At 38.8% G+C, this 20,533-nt stretch overlaps 1 protein-coding gene across 1 annotated transcript in view; it reads right to left on the bottom strand.

Annotated features, from left to right (window-relative positions):
- LOC124776746 (dynein axonemal heavy chain 7-like) overlaps positions 1-20,533 on the bottom strand; it is an 881,127-nt gene that overhangs the window by 284,492 nt on the left and 576,102 nt on the right. Inside the window, 1 exon segment of the mRNA XM_047251871.1 lies at positions 6,204-6,395. Coding sequence (XP_047107827.1) covers positions 6,204-6,395 — 192 coding nt within the window.

The raw sequence follows: 20,533 nt of genomic DNA, 5'->3' as shown, positions 1-20,533 counted from the left end.
ATTTTTACTTAACCTGGCTTAACAGTATCTGTTAAGATATTCATCTACAGAGTAGAAGGAGTTGCCTATCAAAAAGTCTTTCAAACTCTGTTTAAACCGGGCTTTATCTGAAACCAAATTTTTTATGGTTGCTGGCAATTTATTGAAAGTGTGTGTTCCTGAATATTGGACAACTTTTTGGACCAAGGTAAGTGATTTTAGGTGTTTATGTAAATTGTTCTTATTCCTAGAATTGATACTAAGTATTGAGCAATTGCTTGGAAATAGAGATGTATCACTTGCAACAAATTTCATTAAGGAATAAATATACCGAGAAGCAGTGGTTAGAATACAAAGTTCTTTGATGCGGCTAGCCTGAGTGTTGAAAAAAATCTTTGAGTGCGAAATATCATTGCCCCTGGTGTTCTACTAAGGGCAGTGCCACCAGCCCAGTCTTGGAAGGCAGCAACTGTGGGGTCAGCACATGCCTCATGTACGGTATGGAGGTGTATACAGGATAATGATTTGGGGCCTCGGCATCAATTTTCAGAGGGACTCAGTAGCAGCAGCAGCAGCAGATGCATTGAATTATTTAGTCACACTGATTTTAGAATCCAACAGCAAGCCTGAGGAGACTATCAAGAATTTTTATACTGGGAAATCCTGCAAAGTCCCAACAGGAATTATGTTAACCACTGTTCAAAAATAATAAAATACTATCTGTTCAAAAAGTTAAAACACTATCCATTCGCTCCCTTTATATATGTGACACGTTGATTTTCTCAAAATAAAAAAATAAAAGAGTAAAACAAAAAACAAAAACATCGTTTAAAGCAGTATGCTCAAACACCAGAGTATATGGGGTTAAAATTCACAATAAAATAAAAGACAGTAATACAAGATGTATCTTAAATAATGGTGTAAGCACACACAGTTGGAAGTACACAATACTAAAAGAAAAAAAAGTAAAGTAAACATGGGCTCTAAAATGCATATCTTAAGAGCTATGAGCACTATTTCATCTCTCATATTGTGAAACAAACCTCTTCTCCTGTAAGCTCTGCATTTTCATACTTTGAGTCATGGTAGTGCGGATCACAACAATAATAAAATACCCACTAAACATGGGCTTTAAATAACATACCTTAAGAACTATGAGCACTTGTTGCTCTTCACTACAGTAAAATATATCTCTTTTACTAAGCAAGTATGCATAGCTCTTATGATATGCATTTTAGAGCCCATGTTCAGCAGACAATTTTCCTTGTTTTGGTTCATACTACCTGCTCCCAAAACATTGAAGATGAAGAGTCTGCACTAGAAGACATTTACTTCACAATATCAAAGATGAAGAAGTGCTCATAGCTCTTCAGGTATGAATTTTAGAGCCCATTTTTAACAAACTTTTTGCTTCTACTATTTTGTAATTTCAACTGTATGCATTTATACCATTAATTATGACACACCCTGTATATTTAACATAAACTTTATTCAATGACAATATTGCACTTACTCTCCTGGTGGAAAAGTCCTGTTATTCCATTCGAGAATTTGTAGCAATAGTGGAAAATTATCTAGCTGTTGCACCACAATCAGAGAATCCTGCCAGAGTAACATTTGCATCACTAAAAGCACAACTAACAGTCAGAGCTTACAGAACAGGCCATAGCTCTGCATGAAAAGTACCAACCAACATTGGCATCAAAGCTCAACTTGGAGTTGTAGCTGCTTGCCATCAACCACGAGGGTGTGTTGGTACCACAGACAATTTGGTACAGATGCCAAGAAGTGTAACTGGTCATGTGAAATGAGAAGCAATGACAAGGGCTGAGTGGTGATGGCAACTGGCTCAACAGATAACAGCCGTCACCTTTTCTTCACTAAGCAATACATGAAACAGCCATTCTTGGTACACACTGGAACAGATGTGTCAGTTTACATGGCCAAATGCCTATCTCACTGTAGTCACGATGACTGTCACCTCTTTGACGACAATGGCTCCAACATTCAAATGTATGGACAGGTTACATCAGATCTCAACATGGGTCTCTAACACTGATCCAAAAGGCAATTCATAATTGCTCATGTAGTGCATCTGATATGAGGAGCAGACTTTTTGTCATACTTTGGACTACTTCCAGACCTCAGACAACGTCATGTTCTGGATACAACAACCAACCTAAGCAGCTGAGATCAATTTCATCACAGTGACTATGCTGGAATATGAACAGCAATGGGTGCTTCATGGTATATAGCACTCCTTCAGTACCTCCTTCAGTAGTATCTAGAGATTATGTGGCAGTCATCCAAGCTTACACCGGTACAAAACAATATGGTACACCACATATTAACAACCCCTAGTCTACTGATCTACACACAACCACAGAGTTTGAAACCAGATACATTTAAAGCAGCAAACCAGGAGTTGGCCTTCAAGCTGATGCAGGGAATCAGCCAACCACCTAGCAGCAGCTGGTATTCACCTCTCCAGACACGCTAAAGAAAACAAATGGCTGGCACCCCAGTGACAATTATCATCAGCTCAACAAACAAACTATTCCCAATTGATTCCCCGGGCCCCACATTGAGGACTTCACTCACAACACATGGTAAATGCATCTTCTCTACTTCAGATCTAGTGCGGACTTACTGTCAAATACCAGTTGCATCAGAAGACATTCCAAAACAGCAGTGTGTAATCCATTTGGACTTTTTGAATTTACCAGAATGCCATTTGGACTATGCAATGCTGCCCAAACTTTTCAAAGTTTATGGATGAAGTGATACATGATCCTGATTTCTGTTTCGTCTATATTGACAATGTTTTAGTGATGTCCAGATCAGAGATGGTTCACCTACAGCATTTACACCAGCTTTTCAACTGCCTTCGTACACACAGTTTGCTCATAAACCCAGTGAAGTGTGCTTTTGGAGCACCAGAGGTGCAGTTTCTGAGCCACACCTTCAACACCTATGGAGCACAGCCTGTACAAGAGAGGGTTGAAGTGATCTAGAATTACACGCAACCAATAACATGTGAGTTACATTGATTTCTAGGCGTTACAAAGTGTTATAGGAATTTTGCTCGTAAGCATGCCTCATTCGTGGCACTTATGAGCAACTACAATGGATGCATAAACCTGCTGAGTAAGTGAAGAAGACTGATGGAATGCTACAGGCTTTTCCAAAATTAGTTGGCTCATCCAGCTCCACAAGCACTTCTCACCCTCGTGGTTGATGTCTCCGATACAGCAGTCAGTGCCACGTTGCAGCAACAGATGAACCAGTGCTGGCACCATTAGCATTTTTCAGCAAGAAACTTTTCCTCAGCACAATGAGACAGGTCCACATACAACTGGGAGCTGTTCGCTGCATATCCACTGCAACAAAGTTCTGTTACATGCTTGAGGGCATCAGTTCACCCTGGTTATGGACCACTGACCTCTCGCATGTGCATTTCAACAAAAGCCTGACAAAACCTCACCATTTAGATTTCGTTGGACAATTCACAAACACGATTGTACATGTCAACAACGAGGAGAATGTGCTGGCTGATGCTCTATCAAACATTCAAGAGGTCACATGCACTGTGGGCTTTGACGCCCTTGTAACAGCACAGCAGCTTGATACTGAGCTGTGAGAGATTTTGGCAGAATCCACCAGTCTACAGCTCTGGTGTCATCCATTGCCAACACCCAATGACTGTATATACTGGGATGTGTCAACATCAAGAGCACATCCTTTTGTGTCAAAGGGTTTCTCCCAGCAAGCCACTGCTTCACTGCATCCAGGAGTCTATTGGAACCACCAAGCCGGCCAAGCAAAATTTTGTGTGGCCGAGTTTCATTGCAGCCTCCAGGGCTTATGTACATCAATGCACAGTATGCCAGCACAATGAAAATACACAACATGTTCATACACCACTCAGCACATTTCTGCCACCCAATCAACATTTCAAACATATACATTTGGATGTAGTAGGATCTCTCCCACCATCTGAAGGGTTTGATGGCAATCAATTGGTTAAAACATTGGCCAGAGGTTTTTCCCATGGCAGACATCACAGCAGAGACTGTAGTTACCATCCTTTTCAGCAGGTCGATTGCCCATTTCGGGATTCCCCTATGCATTACAATGGATCAAGGGAGACAGACACATCTGTTCATGGACCTCACTTTGCTGCTAGGATTAGAACCACAGTGTGTCACCCAGTGGCAAATGGACTTGGGGAACAACTACTTCAACAGTTAAAGGCATTCTTACATTGTCAAAACTCACAATGTTGGACTGAGTTAGTACCTATTGTTCTATTTGGCATCTGTGCAGCTATCAAGGAGGATGTGGGAACCACAGTAGCCGAGATAGTATGTGAACAAATGATTTATCTGCCAAGTGAATTTTTTGACAGTACTCAGGGTGATGTGATTGAGGCTTTGGACTTTGTTATGAAACTGTTGTCACACATGTGATAACTGTGCTCCATGGCACCAAGACAGTGACAGTCTTATCATTCATTTGTATTCCATGAGTTGTCAAGATTTACACAAGTTTTCATTCAGTATTATGCTGTGCACAAACCATTACAGCCACCTTATGATGGACCCTAAAATGTGATCAGTAGGGCAACAAACAACTTAAGGTGGGTGTTGGTGGTAATCTGATGATGACACCAATTGACACATTGAAGCCCATTTACACACCATCTCCACCAGCTGGAACCATGCAACTGGACAATCCCATACAGATACAGCTTCCCATTCCAAACCCAAGTGCAGGTGCCATGCAGCCAAGGCTAACCAACACTGCCGGTGACACTGCAAGCACTGCAAAGCAAATGGTTACATGGTTGGGGTGTTGTGTCAATAGATGATATTGTTGACACTGGTGAGCAGTGGGATCCTTTAGCGATAGCAGAAAATTATCTTGCTGCAAAGTGCTGCTTGTCAAAGAAGTTCGTGAGATATTATGTAGTCACGATGTTGTTTATTCTTCGTTTTTACTTTTGGACACTATGTCTGACCAGAGATGTATTTTACACATTGTCTCTGTAGTTGCCCTTCATAAATATTGAAATAAATCTTGTCAAATACTCAACAAACCCACTGAGGACAGTTTCACTGCTTGAACAAGGGATTATATATTTCATTTTTTGCATGCTGAAAACTAGGTATTTGTGTAGCTGTATTTGTGTGGCTCAGAAATGTTTATAATCTCAAATAAACTTTTGTATTTCTCTTTAAATGTTAATAATGCAAAACTAGAAATGTCTCCTATACATAAAATCAAATTATTTGAAATTTGTATTGAACAAAGTGTGGTGAAAGAGGCTAGTTGACAGTGGCCTAAGTGTAAGATTAAACTGTATGTGTTCTATAATGTATTTTGTCATTAGCCCATTATGGATATCTCCAAAATTTTTCACCTGCAGCAGACACTTGTTGTTTCATATAGGCATCGTCGACTGCAGCATCATGTTCTATCTTTTTACATATCTCTGTATTTGAATATGCATGTCTATACCAGTTTCTTTGGTGCTTCATTGTAGGATATTTAAATAAGTGTGGATATCAGAAACAGCTTTCTCATCCCACCCATGAAAGGGCCTTAGAGTAGTCTGTTGAGACATTTCATTATGAAGTTCTTCTTTATGTCTATCCACCATTCAGTTCTTCCCTAGACCCACTCTTTTCAGAATTTTCAGTAGTATAATAGATTTCAAGGTAAGTTAATGACACCCTACAGTCTTTCATATTACACTCCACAATCAGCAGAAAACAAAGTATCATAATTACCACTCACATTTTATATTCACAGTATTCATTATCATGTAATAATTTCATTAAAAAATGAACTTATGATCTGATATGCACAATACCATTTATAGGATACACTGTATAAATTATTATGTTACATGCTTCTGCTTCTATTGCTTTAAAAGGTTTATAAGATATACTACATACATTCTGTCCATTATTTTCTTCTTCCTTTTCCGAAATAGAACTAAAAATATTATGCCTTTTTAAATGTTGCATTACATCAAAGGCAGTGTATTACATACTGCCTTGAAGAAAAGTCTGAATTTCATAGTAGCGTAAGTTTTATTACTGTATTATGAACACTGCTCCAAGTGCAGTAATTTCCACTATGATGAAAAGCACAAAGTTTTCAGAGCAGCCATTTTTCACAAAAGCTCAGGACTCAATGTAATAACAAATAAATCTTACCTTTTATTTTCAGCACCCTGTACAATTAGCTGATTCTTTTCCTCTTCTAAGGCAGGCAATTCTTTCGCCACTACAATGCCTAATAGCTGATCTTGCAGACCAGCAGGTGTAATCATAAAATTTACTAGAGTTACTTTCACAGCAATTTCTGGCAGATAATGAGGATTCCTCAGTTTAGTTGTTATATAGAATCTGCAAAAATTAATAAGTTATGAGCTGCAAATAAACAAATTAGTCATATTATTGCATCATTTCATCTCAATCAATTCAAATATGTAGTTACAAAAAAGAGCAGCATATTTTATAGATCAAATAGGGTAAACAAGAATGGAGGGCCAAAAGAGAAGTGCTTAAATTACCAAAGGAGTGATGCAGTCTGCTGTTTATCTTGTATTCTGAAGAAAAATGAAAGAAATAACAGAAAGGTTGAGAACCGTGTTTAAAAAAATTTAATCCACTGGTTACACTGACGGCCTCTGTGAAAGAGAGGAAGAAGTACACAAGCCTTTGAATGGGATTAATTCATTCACCCATACATTGTGTTCCATAAATCCATAAAGCCTTCAAAGATACGGAATCAATCCAGTTATACGTTATCACACAGAAGCAGCCACAGTAAGCTACTCCCCTAAAAAAAAAAAAGAAAAAAAGATAGTCACATTGATAATAATGGGAATTAATTATCATATATTTCACATACACTGTGGTGACAAGTCATGGGATACCTTCTAATATTGTTTCAGACCTTCTTTTGCCTGGTGTAGTGCAGCAACTTCACATGGCATGGGTTCAACAAGTCATTATCTCCTGCATAAATATTGAATCATGTTGCCTCTACAGCAGTCCGCAATTGTGAAAGGGCTGCCAGTGCAGGATTTTGTGCATGAACTGATCTCTTGATTATGTCCCTTAAATGTCTGATGCAATTCATGTCAGGCAATGTGGATCACCAAATCATTCGCTCGAACTGTCTACAATGTTCTTCAAGCCAGTTATGGGCAATTGCAGCCCGGTGACATGGCTCATTATCGTCCATAAAAATTACATTCGTTATTTGTGAACATGAGTTCCATGAAAGGCTACAAATGGTCTCCAACTAACCAAACATAGCCATTTCCAGTCAATAATTGGTTCAGTTGGATGAGAGGGCCCGATCCATTCTATGTTAACACAGCACACACCATTATGGAGCCACCACAAGCTTGCACAGTGCCTTATTGACAACTTGGGTCCACGGCTTCATGGGGTTTACGCCACACTCGAACTCTGCCATCAGCTCTTACCAGATGAAATCTGGACTCACCTGACCAGGCCACAGTTTTACAGTATTCTAGGGTCCAACCATTATGGTCACAAGCCCAGGAGAGATGCTGCAGATGACATCATGCTGTTCGCAAAGGTACTCATATTGATTGTCTGCTGCCACTGCCCATTCACGCCAAATTTCACCACACTATCCTAACAGATACATTCATAATATATCACACGTTCATTTTTTCATGGTTATTTGAGCCAGTGTCATTTGTCTGTTAGCACTGACAACTCCATGCAAACGTCAATGCTCTTGGTGATTGTGTGAAGGCCATTGCCCAGTGCATTGTCCATGGTGAGTAGTAATGCCTGAAATTTGGTATTTTCAGCACACTTTTGAGGCTGTGAATCTTAGACTATTGAATTCCAAAACAATTTCCAAAATGAAGTGTCCCATGCATCTAACTCCAACCACAGTTCCATGTTCAAAGTCTATTAATTTCCATCATGCAGCTGAATCACATTGGAAAGCATTTCACATGAATTACCTGAGTACAAATGACAGCTCCTCCAATGCACTGCCCTTGTATACCTTGTGTACACAATACTACCATTATCTTTATACGTGCCTCTCACTATCCCATGACTTTTGTCTCCTCAGTGTACATAAGCTATATGTATATTAGGAGGAAAACAGTTCCATGGATAACAGCTGTTGTACCTTCTCTTAAACTAGTCAGCACTCTTTTTATCTAATACTTCACTGAAAATGTTTACTACAGTGTATAACTTTACATAGCTGTTAATATGCTGGCAATGTTGAGATTGGTTTAACATTAACATCAGAGCTAAGTCGAATGTACAGCCATGTATTAACATATATAATAAATTGTAGAAGAGATGGTATTCTTCTACTATGTTTTTAAACATCCCCAGATTTAAATTTTTTATCAACAACAATTTAAACACTTGTGCAACAGAATGTAAAAGTCCGTTATGAATCCGAGACAGAGAAGCAGGGTCCGTATGGAAATTACATTTATAGTTAGTATTGTGCTTTTGAGTATCATGGTTCCTTCTAAATTCATTCATTTTATTGACCAAAACTGTCGTTAACCCAGATACTGGCACATTAGTGTAAAAATCTCTAAAGTTCTGTAGAGGCTTTGGTTAGATCAGGGTCTGCCAAGTATCCCATACTGCACTTGAGCACAATGGGCTGCCCCTGCATGCGGTCTGAAGTTCAGCCTCCCTCACTGCTACTCAGTACATCTTGCTTTCATTCAGTTCTTCTCAGAACCACTTGGTACAGCATGATAATTCATTTACCAGTGCGATATGATGCTGTTTCTTCTCCCATTTAGTGAAGAATTTCCATTTGGCATAACTTCCTTGAATTCAGTATAATCATGGTATCTGCTCTCTCTACCCTTCATGGTATGAAGCAAGTTTACAGGTCTGGAGGCTGTTGGCATAAAAAGGAGCAGTCTAGCAATCTGTCATCACAAGCCTTTAAAAATGAAATTGAATCACAGAGGAATAGAACTCTCAATATCTATGATAAAGTCACATAATCGACAGTACAACCAATTTGCCATGGTATGGCATTACAACTTCAGCCAGAAAGAATTTGAAAGTTTAGTTAACAATAAAAAAGCAAAACTCTACTATGACCACTACACAATTTCATTTTTGCTATGGAATTGCATTACAACAAGATGCAGAAAGAATTTAAGGATTTAGCTGACAATGCACAATGATCAACAGACAATTTGTGCAGGGTTGCCTGTTCTGTACATCAAGCAGCATCCAGTGATAATTTTCCAACATAGAGAACTTGATAAAATTGATAACATGAATAATAAATTGTCTGAAGTCACATGCATTACTACACCATCAGTTTCAACTGTTTTGGATGGAACTGAACAACATGAATAGATGTTATACATTTGTGTAAAATACATTGGTGAAGTCAAGTAGCATGCCTGGAATCTTTTTTTTTTTTTTTTTATTTAAGACCCACTATTGTTGAATTTCAGAAGAAAAAGGTAATACAGGAACAACAATCAGAATATCTGGCATGGATTGCAGAACTCCCGTTTCAAGTAGACTTTGCTGCGCACTACCCACAGTAAGACAGTGCAAGGTGAGAAACAACTTATACCTGATTCGATAGGGCTGCATTTAAAAAGAAAGTTGCATTATGGAAGGGATATCCCATTTAAAAAGAAGAAGAAGAAGGGCAGCAAGTCCACTGCCATACTCTATAAGCTCAGTGGCATTAAGCAAACCACAAATTTTGAAGAATTCATTGTGACATTCAAAGAATTACATAAACAGTTTTATAAACATTTAGAGGAAGCTGTCAATCTTACACCCATTTTTTTAGCTGTATCCAAAGCCAATTGCGATTTCAGTTTAAAGTGCTCCATCGTATGTACAGATGAAATGGATCAATCTGCAATGTAATTCCCATTTAAAAGAGAAATTCCTTTATGTTAAAATTGTCCAGGAGTCTAATATTGTTCACTTCAGGAAGTGTAACCAATGTTACATTATGAGGTTACAAACATGATACAATGCTTCAATGAACATAAGTGCATCAAAAGCTTGTTTTGATTATGAAGCTAAATAAGTCGCAACTGCATTGCAACTTATGTGCTGAATATCTTTGAAATTGATCGCCAGCTCACCAAAAATTATTAAATAATGCTGAAAATTTGTTTTATTTGTGATCTATGCAGTTGATAAACTTACATACGAAACCAAGCAGCATGCAACCCACTCAATGATACTTGCATAACTGCTTTGCTGATTAATGTAGCGCATTTGCAGTTTCCCCATCTTCCTGTTCAGACAGCATGGCACGCAAGTGGGAGAGATGTGCAGCCAGGCAACCAACACCTACCTGCATGTGAGAGCTCCGCTTGCATACATGATTTTTGGCCATTTGATTATCAACTCTACATAATACTCGTACTCTTTTAGTAATCTTCTACAGACTAAATTCTTTTTTGTCCTTAGCTACATTGCCTGAGCTCTTTTGTTTACTTATACATATACTGGTGCCATCTCAGTTTATTGCCCATTGGGATGCCTTGGAATATAGCACATGGAGACTCAGCATTTGGAGTTTTTTGCTCTCTTCTTCTGGTACCTATAAGACAATTTCGCTTGGAATTTTAGAGTACGACTTTTTGTAAGATTAAAGGTTAAGCTGTTTGCTGTGAACTTGATGTAATAACCTTCAGTTATTCTCCTGATTGTTGATGGTACGGATGTGTTCAGACTCTTTAGCAATATATTTGTGTCATGAGCAAAAACAACAGTTTCTTAAGATCCCATGAACCATCTACAGAGCACATAATATGGAATAAATGATGAAAGTATTGAGTTGTAGCAAAAATGAGATTAAGAGCAAATTTAGCAGCAAAACTGGGGACCACACAGTAAACTCAGTGAAGGAATGCTGCTGCCTTGGAAGCAAAAGAATGCATGACAGATGAAAAAGGAGGATATAAGAAGAAGACTGGCACAGTCTGATGTAGCAGACGGACATGCCCATATTGTTATATGCACTACCACATTAAATGTACCACATGTAAAAAAACTAACACACATGCTTTTGTTTATTCATTTATGTTAACTGCTGATCATCAGAGTGTACATTAGTACAAACATTGTTATTATTATTCGATTATTCTATTTGTTTGTTATGTAAACTTGTCCCCTTCTGTCTTTTTCACAAGCATGGCATGGATTGATAAGAGTTTTTGGATGTATTCCTCTGGGATATCATCACAAACTCTGCCCACTTAGCACATTAGATCATCAAAATCCCAAGGTGGTTGGAGAACCCTGACCACAATGCTCAAAACAGTGGAGACATTGGGTGACCTTGCCTGGCCATGGTAGGGTTTGGCAAGCATGAAGACAACCAGTAGAGACTCTTACTGTACAAGGACAGGCATTATCTTGCTGAAATTAAAGACCAGGTTGGCTTGCCATGAGTGGCAACAAAACGAAGCACAGGATATTGTCACATACCACTGTGCTGTAAAGGTGCCACAGATGAGAGTCCAAGAAGTAGTGCTTTGGAAACGAATAGCACCACAGACCACTATTCCTGGTCGTTGGGGCATATAGTGAGTAACAGTCATGTTGGTATCACACTAGCATCTCCCGACACATTTTTGCTGGTCATTTGGGCCCAGTTTGAAGATAATACTGCTCCAGTCAATGAGATTGCAGATTGAAGATGTGTCTGGAGACACCTTGGACAGTAGTGTAATACCAACCTGATTGTCACCCCGTATACAGTCTGACAATTAGGAGTGGTGTTCTGGGGTGACATTTCTTCTCACAGAGGACATCTTTGGTTGTATTCTGCAGCATCCTTATAGTACAGTGGTACATCAGTGATGTTCTATGCCCCGTTTTGTTGCTCTTCATAGCAAGCCATTCTAAGCTTTCATTTCAGCAAAATGATGCTCACTTACACGGCAAGAGTTTCTGCAGCTTGTCTTCATGCTTGCTAAACTGTGCCTTAGTCAGCAATGTTGCTGGATCTCTCTGCGATTGACAATGTTCGGAAGATCACAGTCATGGATCTCCAACAAAATCAGGATTCTGACAACCTAATACATCAATTGAACAAATTTGGCACATTATCCCTCAACAGGACATCCAACAACTCTATCAGTCAATGCCAAGCTGAGTAACTGCTTGGATAAAGCCAGAGATGGACCAACACATTACTGACATGGTCAATTTGTGAGGCTCTTTCTCTTGAATAAACCATCTAACTTTTCTGCAATTGTAATCATTTGTTTGCCTATACATGTACATCCATCTAGTGATTTCTGTCCCATTTGGATAAGTCCTTCATTGTGCATTATTCTTTTTTGACTTACAGTCTATCAATGAGTTCCTGTTGGAATCATTCAACTCAAACAAATACCTGGGTATTACGCTTTGCAGGGACATGAAATGGATTGAGTACACAGACTCATTCATAGGTAAAGCAGGTGGCACACTTCAGTTTATTGGTAGAATATGAGGAAAATGCTTCTGCAAATGATCACCAACCTTTGATATTTTGCATTTGTTTAAATTTGGCATGCTTTTTTTATTGTTTCTGCAACAGTGATCTGGCCCATTTTGTGCACAAAGGGGGATCACCTCCATTGTTTGTTAATTTATTTGGTATAAATTTCTCAATTGCTGTCAATACTATTTCTTCAAATTCAAGCCACATATGGCCTACAATCGCATTGTTAATGTGGAAGAAGTGGACATTGTCTCTCAGAAAGGTGTCAAAAGAATTTTCATCTGCTCCTCCTGTCAGGTAGTCACTGTGATTCATAACAGCAGCGGTGGAACTATTGTCTGCAGGTAGGATTATTAGGTCAGGATTTGTTTTGATGTAATGTATGGCTATTCAATCATCTACTGAAAGGTTGGTGTTCTGAGGAAGGGACCTAGCGAAGGATGGTGAGACTATCTCAGAGGTAAGGAATTACTGGAAGGTGACCATGGGTGGTTAGGTGGGAGGGTAGGGATGAACACAGTTGGATGGTGGTATGAACTGGAAGCCACAGAGCTCAATGTTAGGTTGGTTTTGGTTGGAGGGACTGGCAGCACAGAAGTGCTTTCATTGCAGGGATCGAGAGAAGGAGAGGAGCTCTATGAGAAGTCCATCGTGGTTAAATTTGGGTGTAGGGCTAAAGGTGAGGCTTTTGGATAGGACCGAAACTTCTGTGGAGTGAAGGTTTTAGTGGAAAGGTTAACAATAGTGCTACAGGAATGTGTGGGCTCTGGATTTGGTGGTCGAGTGTTGGTAGGGAGTTTGGCAAGTTGAAAAGATCAGTTAGGCAGTGTTTAAGTGCTATGACGGGTGGACAAGGAGAAACCCTATGGGTAGGATAGGGGTTGCATATTGGCACCCTAAGGTAAAAGCAGCATGTCAGAAAGTCGAATAACTTATGGAAATAGTGTCAGGTATGTCCCTCCAGATACTAGACAGCAAGAGATTTAATTTCAGAGATGTGATGTATGGATTAGGGATTGCAGAGTAGTAGTATTCTGCAGAGGAAGCAGAGGTGGTTGTGGGATGCCATTGTTGTGGTTATGTGTTTTGGCTGTACTATGTTTGTGATGGCCAGTTACTGGAGGAATCTGAGAAGGTGAATGTCATTGCAAAACGAAAGGAGGGATGAGATTGAGAGAAAGGAATCTTTATGGCTATGCCATTTGGGGGGGGGGGGGGGGGGAGTTCATGGTTTATCTAGCATTTGAGAAATAAGATGTGCGATTGGGTTTTTAGTCAGGGAAAGGGACACTTTTTTGAACTGATGCAGAAAGGTGGAGCATGAGTCCATTGTGGCAAGAATGGCATAAAGAAAACAGGAATGACTTAGAAATGTGCAAAATAGCTGTTGATGGTTGTGAGAGGAGCTGGATGAGAGGAATGATGCATAAAAATATGTGAACACAAGCAGACACAACTACAGATATGCAAAAATATGAACAAATATGTTGATAAACTTTAAATTAACATAGAATAATAATGGCTGCAAAGGAGGAGACTTTCAATGGATGCAGTGCTGGCAGGGCAGGAAATGAGGCTTTTCACAATTGAGATGCTGATGGTGAGGCTCCTCTTTTTGCTGTTTTCAGCTCCGTTCTCTTCCACCATTTGTTTGAATGGCACTATATTACAATTGGATCAGGAAACATAGTGGCAGGAAAATAATCAGAATCAGCAATACTAAATGGGACAACACTTGCAATTTACCCTGGATGCACCTGTATGAGCCAATTTGCTGCAGTTTCTTCTTGTTCAGCAGTTAACTTCTCCATCTGAATATTTGATGTCAGATATTAGGGAGATGATGAAATTTAAATATTTAGGTGAATGGATTGCAGAAAATTGTAATGAAAAGAAATCTGTCAGATCAAGAGTCCAGAAAATGGAGACAGCGTTTCAGTTAACAAAAAATGATTACAACAAAAAGAGTCTCTCGTGGGCAAAATATGACACTACACAACAGTAATTAAAACAGAAGCTCTCTACGCATCTGAGACACTAAACCTTCAACACAGAACACTAAACAGGCAATTAGAAGTGAAAGAACGTAAAATAACGAGGAAAATCCTGGGACCAAGAACTGAAGATGATGTGCTTTATCCAAAACCCAATGCAGAAATATATAAAAATATCTCCCAAATAACAGACACAATGGACATGAGAAGAATCCAATTCATGGGGCATTTAGAAAGAATGAACTCAAACAGGTTAACACACAAAATCCATACAGTTTTATAGAACAAAACTACAAGACCGAACTGGTACAAACAGGTGGAAAAAGACCTGAGAGAATTAGGGTCTCCAAATCTACATGACAGAAATGAAATCAGAAAAATCACAAACACACGGGGAAAAAAACACACACACACAGGTTTCCCTAAACACTGCACTATAAACTACGTGCTGAAAATGACACACCACTTCATTGAATAAGTTTGGTGATACGCGATTCAGTCAGGAGGGAACTAGGTTAAGTGCCATAGATGAAAACCTAACTTTAGAAACAAACAATCAGAAATAAGACAATCACAAAGTACAGGCTGCACCACTGACATTCACAAAAATGGGAGAAAGTCAGCACTTGGATGACACTGTAATATATTGCCAAAACTGTACAACACATGTGTTAACATAACAAATGTATCAGTGTGACATGATCTCCCTTAGTGTTCATGTGTTAATAGAGAAACTGAATGCTATAAAACTGAGCTATAGAAACTTTGTAAAAAGTTAAGTAATATGTGTTTACTGGATACAAATGAAATGAAGTGTGAAGAACATACCAGGCATTGGCTTCACTTAAACAAAAACAGGAAGCTTAAGTTAGTGAATCAGAAAGGGGGAGTTCATGATGAACTGCCTAGAGCCAAGGACTTAATCATCTCAGACCTGCATTTCTCAATCATTTTCCTTCGCAGCACATGAAAGTAAGTTTCAATCTTTTGTAGCACCCCTGTATGTGTTTTTTCCTAAATATAAAAAAGGAAAGAGGTAAAATGCAACTAGTACATTTTTTATAATTATGCATATAATCATGCATAATGATGCATGATTTCTTGACGACTTGGCTACTCCAAGAAACAATTTGGTGATAATTTTTTTGTGTTCTTGATATTTTATCTCTGGATTGCTAGAAGACATTAAAAATCCCATGACACACCTGACATGAATGACATGTCACAACACTGTGGTTGGGAAATGCTATCCAAGACTATAATTTCTTAGGTGGAAGAAGGAACATAACAGCATTGAATTAAACACCCTGAATGTTAAAGAACTCTGTTCACATGAAAAAGACAAGTTTGGAAGTGTGTATATTGTCCTTGCAGTGCAGTGAGCAAGATCTTCGAAATAATTCCTTGATTCAGAGTCCCTTATCCCAAAGTGTTATGACTTATACAAAATGAAAGGTAAAAAAAGAAAAGATCATACCCTTTAGCACAGAGCACTCAATATATGCAGTAATAAACTCAATTTGCTGCAACTGTCCACGGATGAGCATTCACAACAACTATTAGTAATAACGGAACATGGACTGAAAGTTAGTGAAACTGAGTATTCCAAATTACAGCGTTATATGTTCGCAAATAGATATTGCAAGTGAAGGGGGTGAAGTGGAAATATTTGTTAGTGAACATCTAACATTTAAAAGAATCTCATTTCTTGAACAATAAACTCAATAAGGAACAACTGAAAGGTTGATGTTGTTGTCCATATAAATGATCATTCAAGTGGATCAGGTAAACATAAAGTTATTGGAGTTTACTGCCCACCAAATGCTCATGCATTGCACTATTTTGACAGCCTTAACAGGGCTTTAGGCAGTCCCATTGACCTTAGTATAGTTAGAGGCCTAATTCAGACACAAACTCAAACAAACAGTATGGAACTGGCAGATACATTAAAATCATGTAATGCTGCAAATATAGTAAGCTCTGACACTGTGGTGACAGATTCAAGCCCCAGTAAAACATATCAGCAATGGTCAACATAAATGGAAAAGATAATTTTAAATGCTGATGTGTTGATTTTCATTACTTAGGTCACTAGAGTCAGTTGTTAGAGTATTTAAGCTCTGCTGTTCCAACAACAGCTAAAATAATTAAGAAGAAGCAGATTCTTCAAAACTAAGCCAGCAGAGGAGATAAAGGACATTATTTACCAAGCTAAGGGTTCAGAAAGCAAATGACATGAATTTTATAGGGCTGTGATAAGGTGTTTTGACTAACATTGCCCTTTCAAAAAGAAAGGGGCAACAATAAACTGCCATATTATATTTATTCTTCAATGAAACTTCCACTTAGTCTAATTAAGTTACTGCAAAATATATGATCTTGACTGTATGATGATGATGAGGTCCCATACTCTGAGTAGCGCAGGGGACGATGCGGGAGACCTGCACCGCCATACTAGGCAAGGTCATAGCGGAGGTGGTTTGCCATTGCCTTCCTCTGACTGTAATGGGGATGAATGATGATGATGAACACAACACAACAACAGCCAGTCATCTCGAGGCAGGGAAAATCCCAGACCCTGCCAGGGATCGAACCCGGGACCCCCGTGCACAGGAAGCGAGAACGCTACTGCAAGACCATATAAAGGAAATGTTCAATCAAGCCACAAAACAACCTTTAAGTCAGAACTTTTACACATGAAGGAACAAAATAAATGATTATGCAATAGAGCATTCAGCCAACATAGGTAAGGTATGCTGCACACTAATCAATAAACATCATAAAGCTAGCAGCAAGGTGCAAATTGAAGCAGGTGGCATTACACATGGAGGCCACATAGTGAGAGATCTAAGTGCAATATGTAATTTGTTCAATAAGCACTTTACACTGTATCTCTTCTTTTGACCAACCAGTGGTCATTATATATCTCATTATATATCTAACACTGAGATGCCAAATAGCATCACACGTGATGTGATAGGTGAGCTCATACTGCCGAGTTCTTTGAAAGTTTGGCTCAATATTGTAATCACTGAAATAAACTCACATACTTTCTCACCCAGTCAAATTTCATTTTGTTTCCTCCTCTTTATCTGAACTGAATCACATTGTTTGTCGTGCAGTACACACAGATATCCCAGAGACATCTGGTAGAGATCTTGTAGAAAATTCTATAAATTAGCCTTGCATGTGTACACTAAGGCAATTGTACAATAACAAATAACATATGCAAATCAATATGGAATTATGCAAATGACTTAGCCAAAGACCAAAGTCTATCATTAGTACTATTCAACTGAGGAGTGGTAGACCCCACTGTATTAATTCCAGTGTGCGATTTGCAGGGGGGGATGGAGGGGATTTCATCCCCCCCCCCCCCCCCTCCTGCATCAGACCATCCCCTCCTCTGGTTTTAGTTTATGCATCCCAACCTGGGATGTTTATTTCCCATGCACTTATTTTCATTCACTTATGTCGTATGGTATGTATGGTATTATGTTTTGGGGTAACTCTTCCCATTCTAGAAACGGGCGGTTCGGGCAATAAGTGATGTGAGTTCATGAACCTCTTGTCTACCTCTGTTCATGAGTCTGGGTATTTTGACATTGGCCTCTCAATATGTATATTCCTTATTGTCATTTCTTGTTACCAATATTAGTTTATTTCCAACAATAAGTGGCTTTCACTCGGTTAATACTCAGCAGAAATCAAACCTCCATTTGGATCAGACTTCCTTAACTCTTGTGCAAAATGTGTGCAGTATACTGCTGCATCCATTTTTAATAAGCTGCCACTCAAATTCAAAAATCTTAGCAGTAATCCACGTGCTTTCAAATCGAAACTGAAGGGTTTCCTCATGGGTCACTCCTTCTATTCTGTCGAGGAGTTCCTTGAAAAATTAAGCTGATTCTCATTGTATTGCTGATAGCGTTTGCTTAAACTTATGGACTGATTTTCTTTCCGGTTCATGAACATTTATTTTTATCTGTTATTATTTTTATGTTGTAAGTTCATGTACTGACACGTTCCATGACCTTGGAGATTTGCTCCTCAATTTGTTCCTACGGAAATTGACATGTAAATAAATAAATAAATAAACACTGAAACTTTTAATACAGTCTTACTATTAATATGTTTGCTTATTAATTTTGAAAAAATGTCACGTAGTAGGTAAGCATTTCAAAACATTTAGAACTAAATGACAAGACGACGCACGCCTCATCTCCGTAGCATGCCACAATGTTGCAAGACGTTGCCCCAGCATAAACGAGGCTTTACAGCCAGGTTTGTATTGTATGGTGGATGTGATGTGTTGCATACGAAACTAAAACCTGCAATCAGATCCAAACGTCATGGAAAACTGTGAAGAGGTGTTTTCCTGCAGCAAGATAACGCTTGCCCACATTCTGCCAAACGGACAGCTGACACAGTAAAGGAGTTGAGATTCGATGTGCTGAACATACACCATACAGTCCAGACCTGGTTGCAAGAGATTTTCACATGTTTGGACCCTTAACAGAATCACTACAGGGAAGAAGATTTGAAAGTGATGAAGACGTCATTGCTGCGGTGCAAAATTGGTTACAGAGGCAACCGATAAACGTATTTTCTGATGAAATTAACAAACCCGTAAAACGTCAGGAAAACTGCATTGAAGTCCAGGGAGGTCACGTAGAAAAATAACACATGTATCAGTTTTCTATCATCAGAATAAGTACAGCTTTTCACAAATGTGCCTTTACTTTTTGAATTCCCCTCGTATACCTGAATGTAGATGATTTAGTAAATAAGCTTTACCTATAATGTACTTTTAACGATATAACCAGGGATGGCTTTTCTGATAGTGCATATGCGTGAATAATGAGTTTCGACATTAACATCTATTTATAAATAACTGTTTAACCATGGGTAACGCCACAGTCCAAGCTAGTAACATATATAGTTATACTAACCCTCTAAGACATCCCCCCCACTGGTAAAAGCACAAATCGCACACTGATTAATTCAGACAGCTGATGTGTGAACTCTGATGATTGTAGAAATTCTTATCATGTATAAAAATCAGTGTATATTTATGAAACAGATAAAACTGAAATTGAAACAATCATTAATAAAATGCAGAATAAGGTCTCCAGTGGGTGAGATGAAATTTTCTCCATTATTACAGAAAGATGTAAACACTCAATCATTCCTGTTCTGTTGAATGTAAGTTTAAATGAAGGTGTGTTTCCATATGAATAAAAATTTGCAGTAGACAAGCCACTGCATAAAATGATATACCGACAAAGTCAATAACTACTGACCAACAGTTTAAGTCTGAATCCTAGTAAACAATTAAAAAACTATTGCACTAGATTAGAAAACTTTATTGTTAATGAAAAGGTATGATATGAACCCAAAACAACTTTAGGTATGGCTGTTCAACATCAACTGCCACATGCCATCTAGTACTTATAACATTAATGAAATCAGATGAGAAAGAAAGGGTTCCAGGATTGTTCTTGGATCTGTCACATATATTTGACACAGTATCTAATGAGCTGTTACTTGATAAATTGAAAATTTGTGGTATCCGAAGAAGAGCTAAAAGTCTCTCACAATCATACCTATAAGACAGACATCAGGTTCAGCAGACACGCACAAAGTACAGCTCTAGTTCATCTATAATCTACATCTACATCTACATCGATACTCCGCAAGCCACCCAACGGTGTGTGGCGGAGGGCACTTTACGTGCCACTGTCATTACCTCCCTTTCCTGTTCCAGTCGCGTATGGTTCGCGGGAAGAACGACTGTCTGAAAGCCTCCGTGCGCGCTCTAATCTCTCTAATTTTACATTCGTGATCTCCTCGGGAAGTATAAGTAGGGGGAAGCAATATATTCGATACCTCATCCAGAAACGCACCCTCTCGAAACCTGGCGAGCAAGCTACACCGCGATGCAGAGCGCCTCTCTTGCAGAGTCTGCCACTTGAGTTTATTAAACATCTCCGTAACGCTATCACGGTTACCAAATAACCCAGTGACGAAACGTG

The sequence above is a fragment of the Schistocerca piceifrons genome, chromosome 2 (genome assembly GCF_021461385.2).
Source record: "Schistocerca piceifrons isolate TAMUIC-IGC-003096 chromosome 2, iqSchPice1.1, whole genome shotgun sequence".
NCBI classification, from domain to species: domain Eukaryota; kingdom Metazoa; phylum Arthropoda; class Insecta; order Orthoptera; family Acrididae; genus Schistocerca; species Schistocerca piceifrons.
The sequence above is the reverse complement of the archived record's forward strand: the minus strand, read 5'-3'. Positions and strand labels throughout refer to the sequence as shown.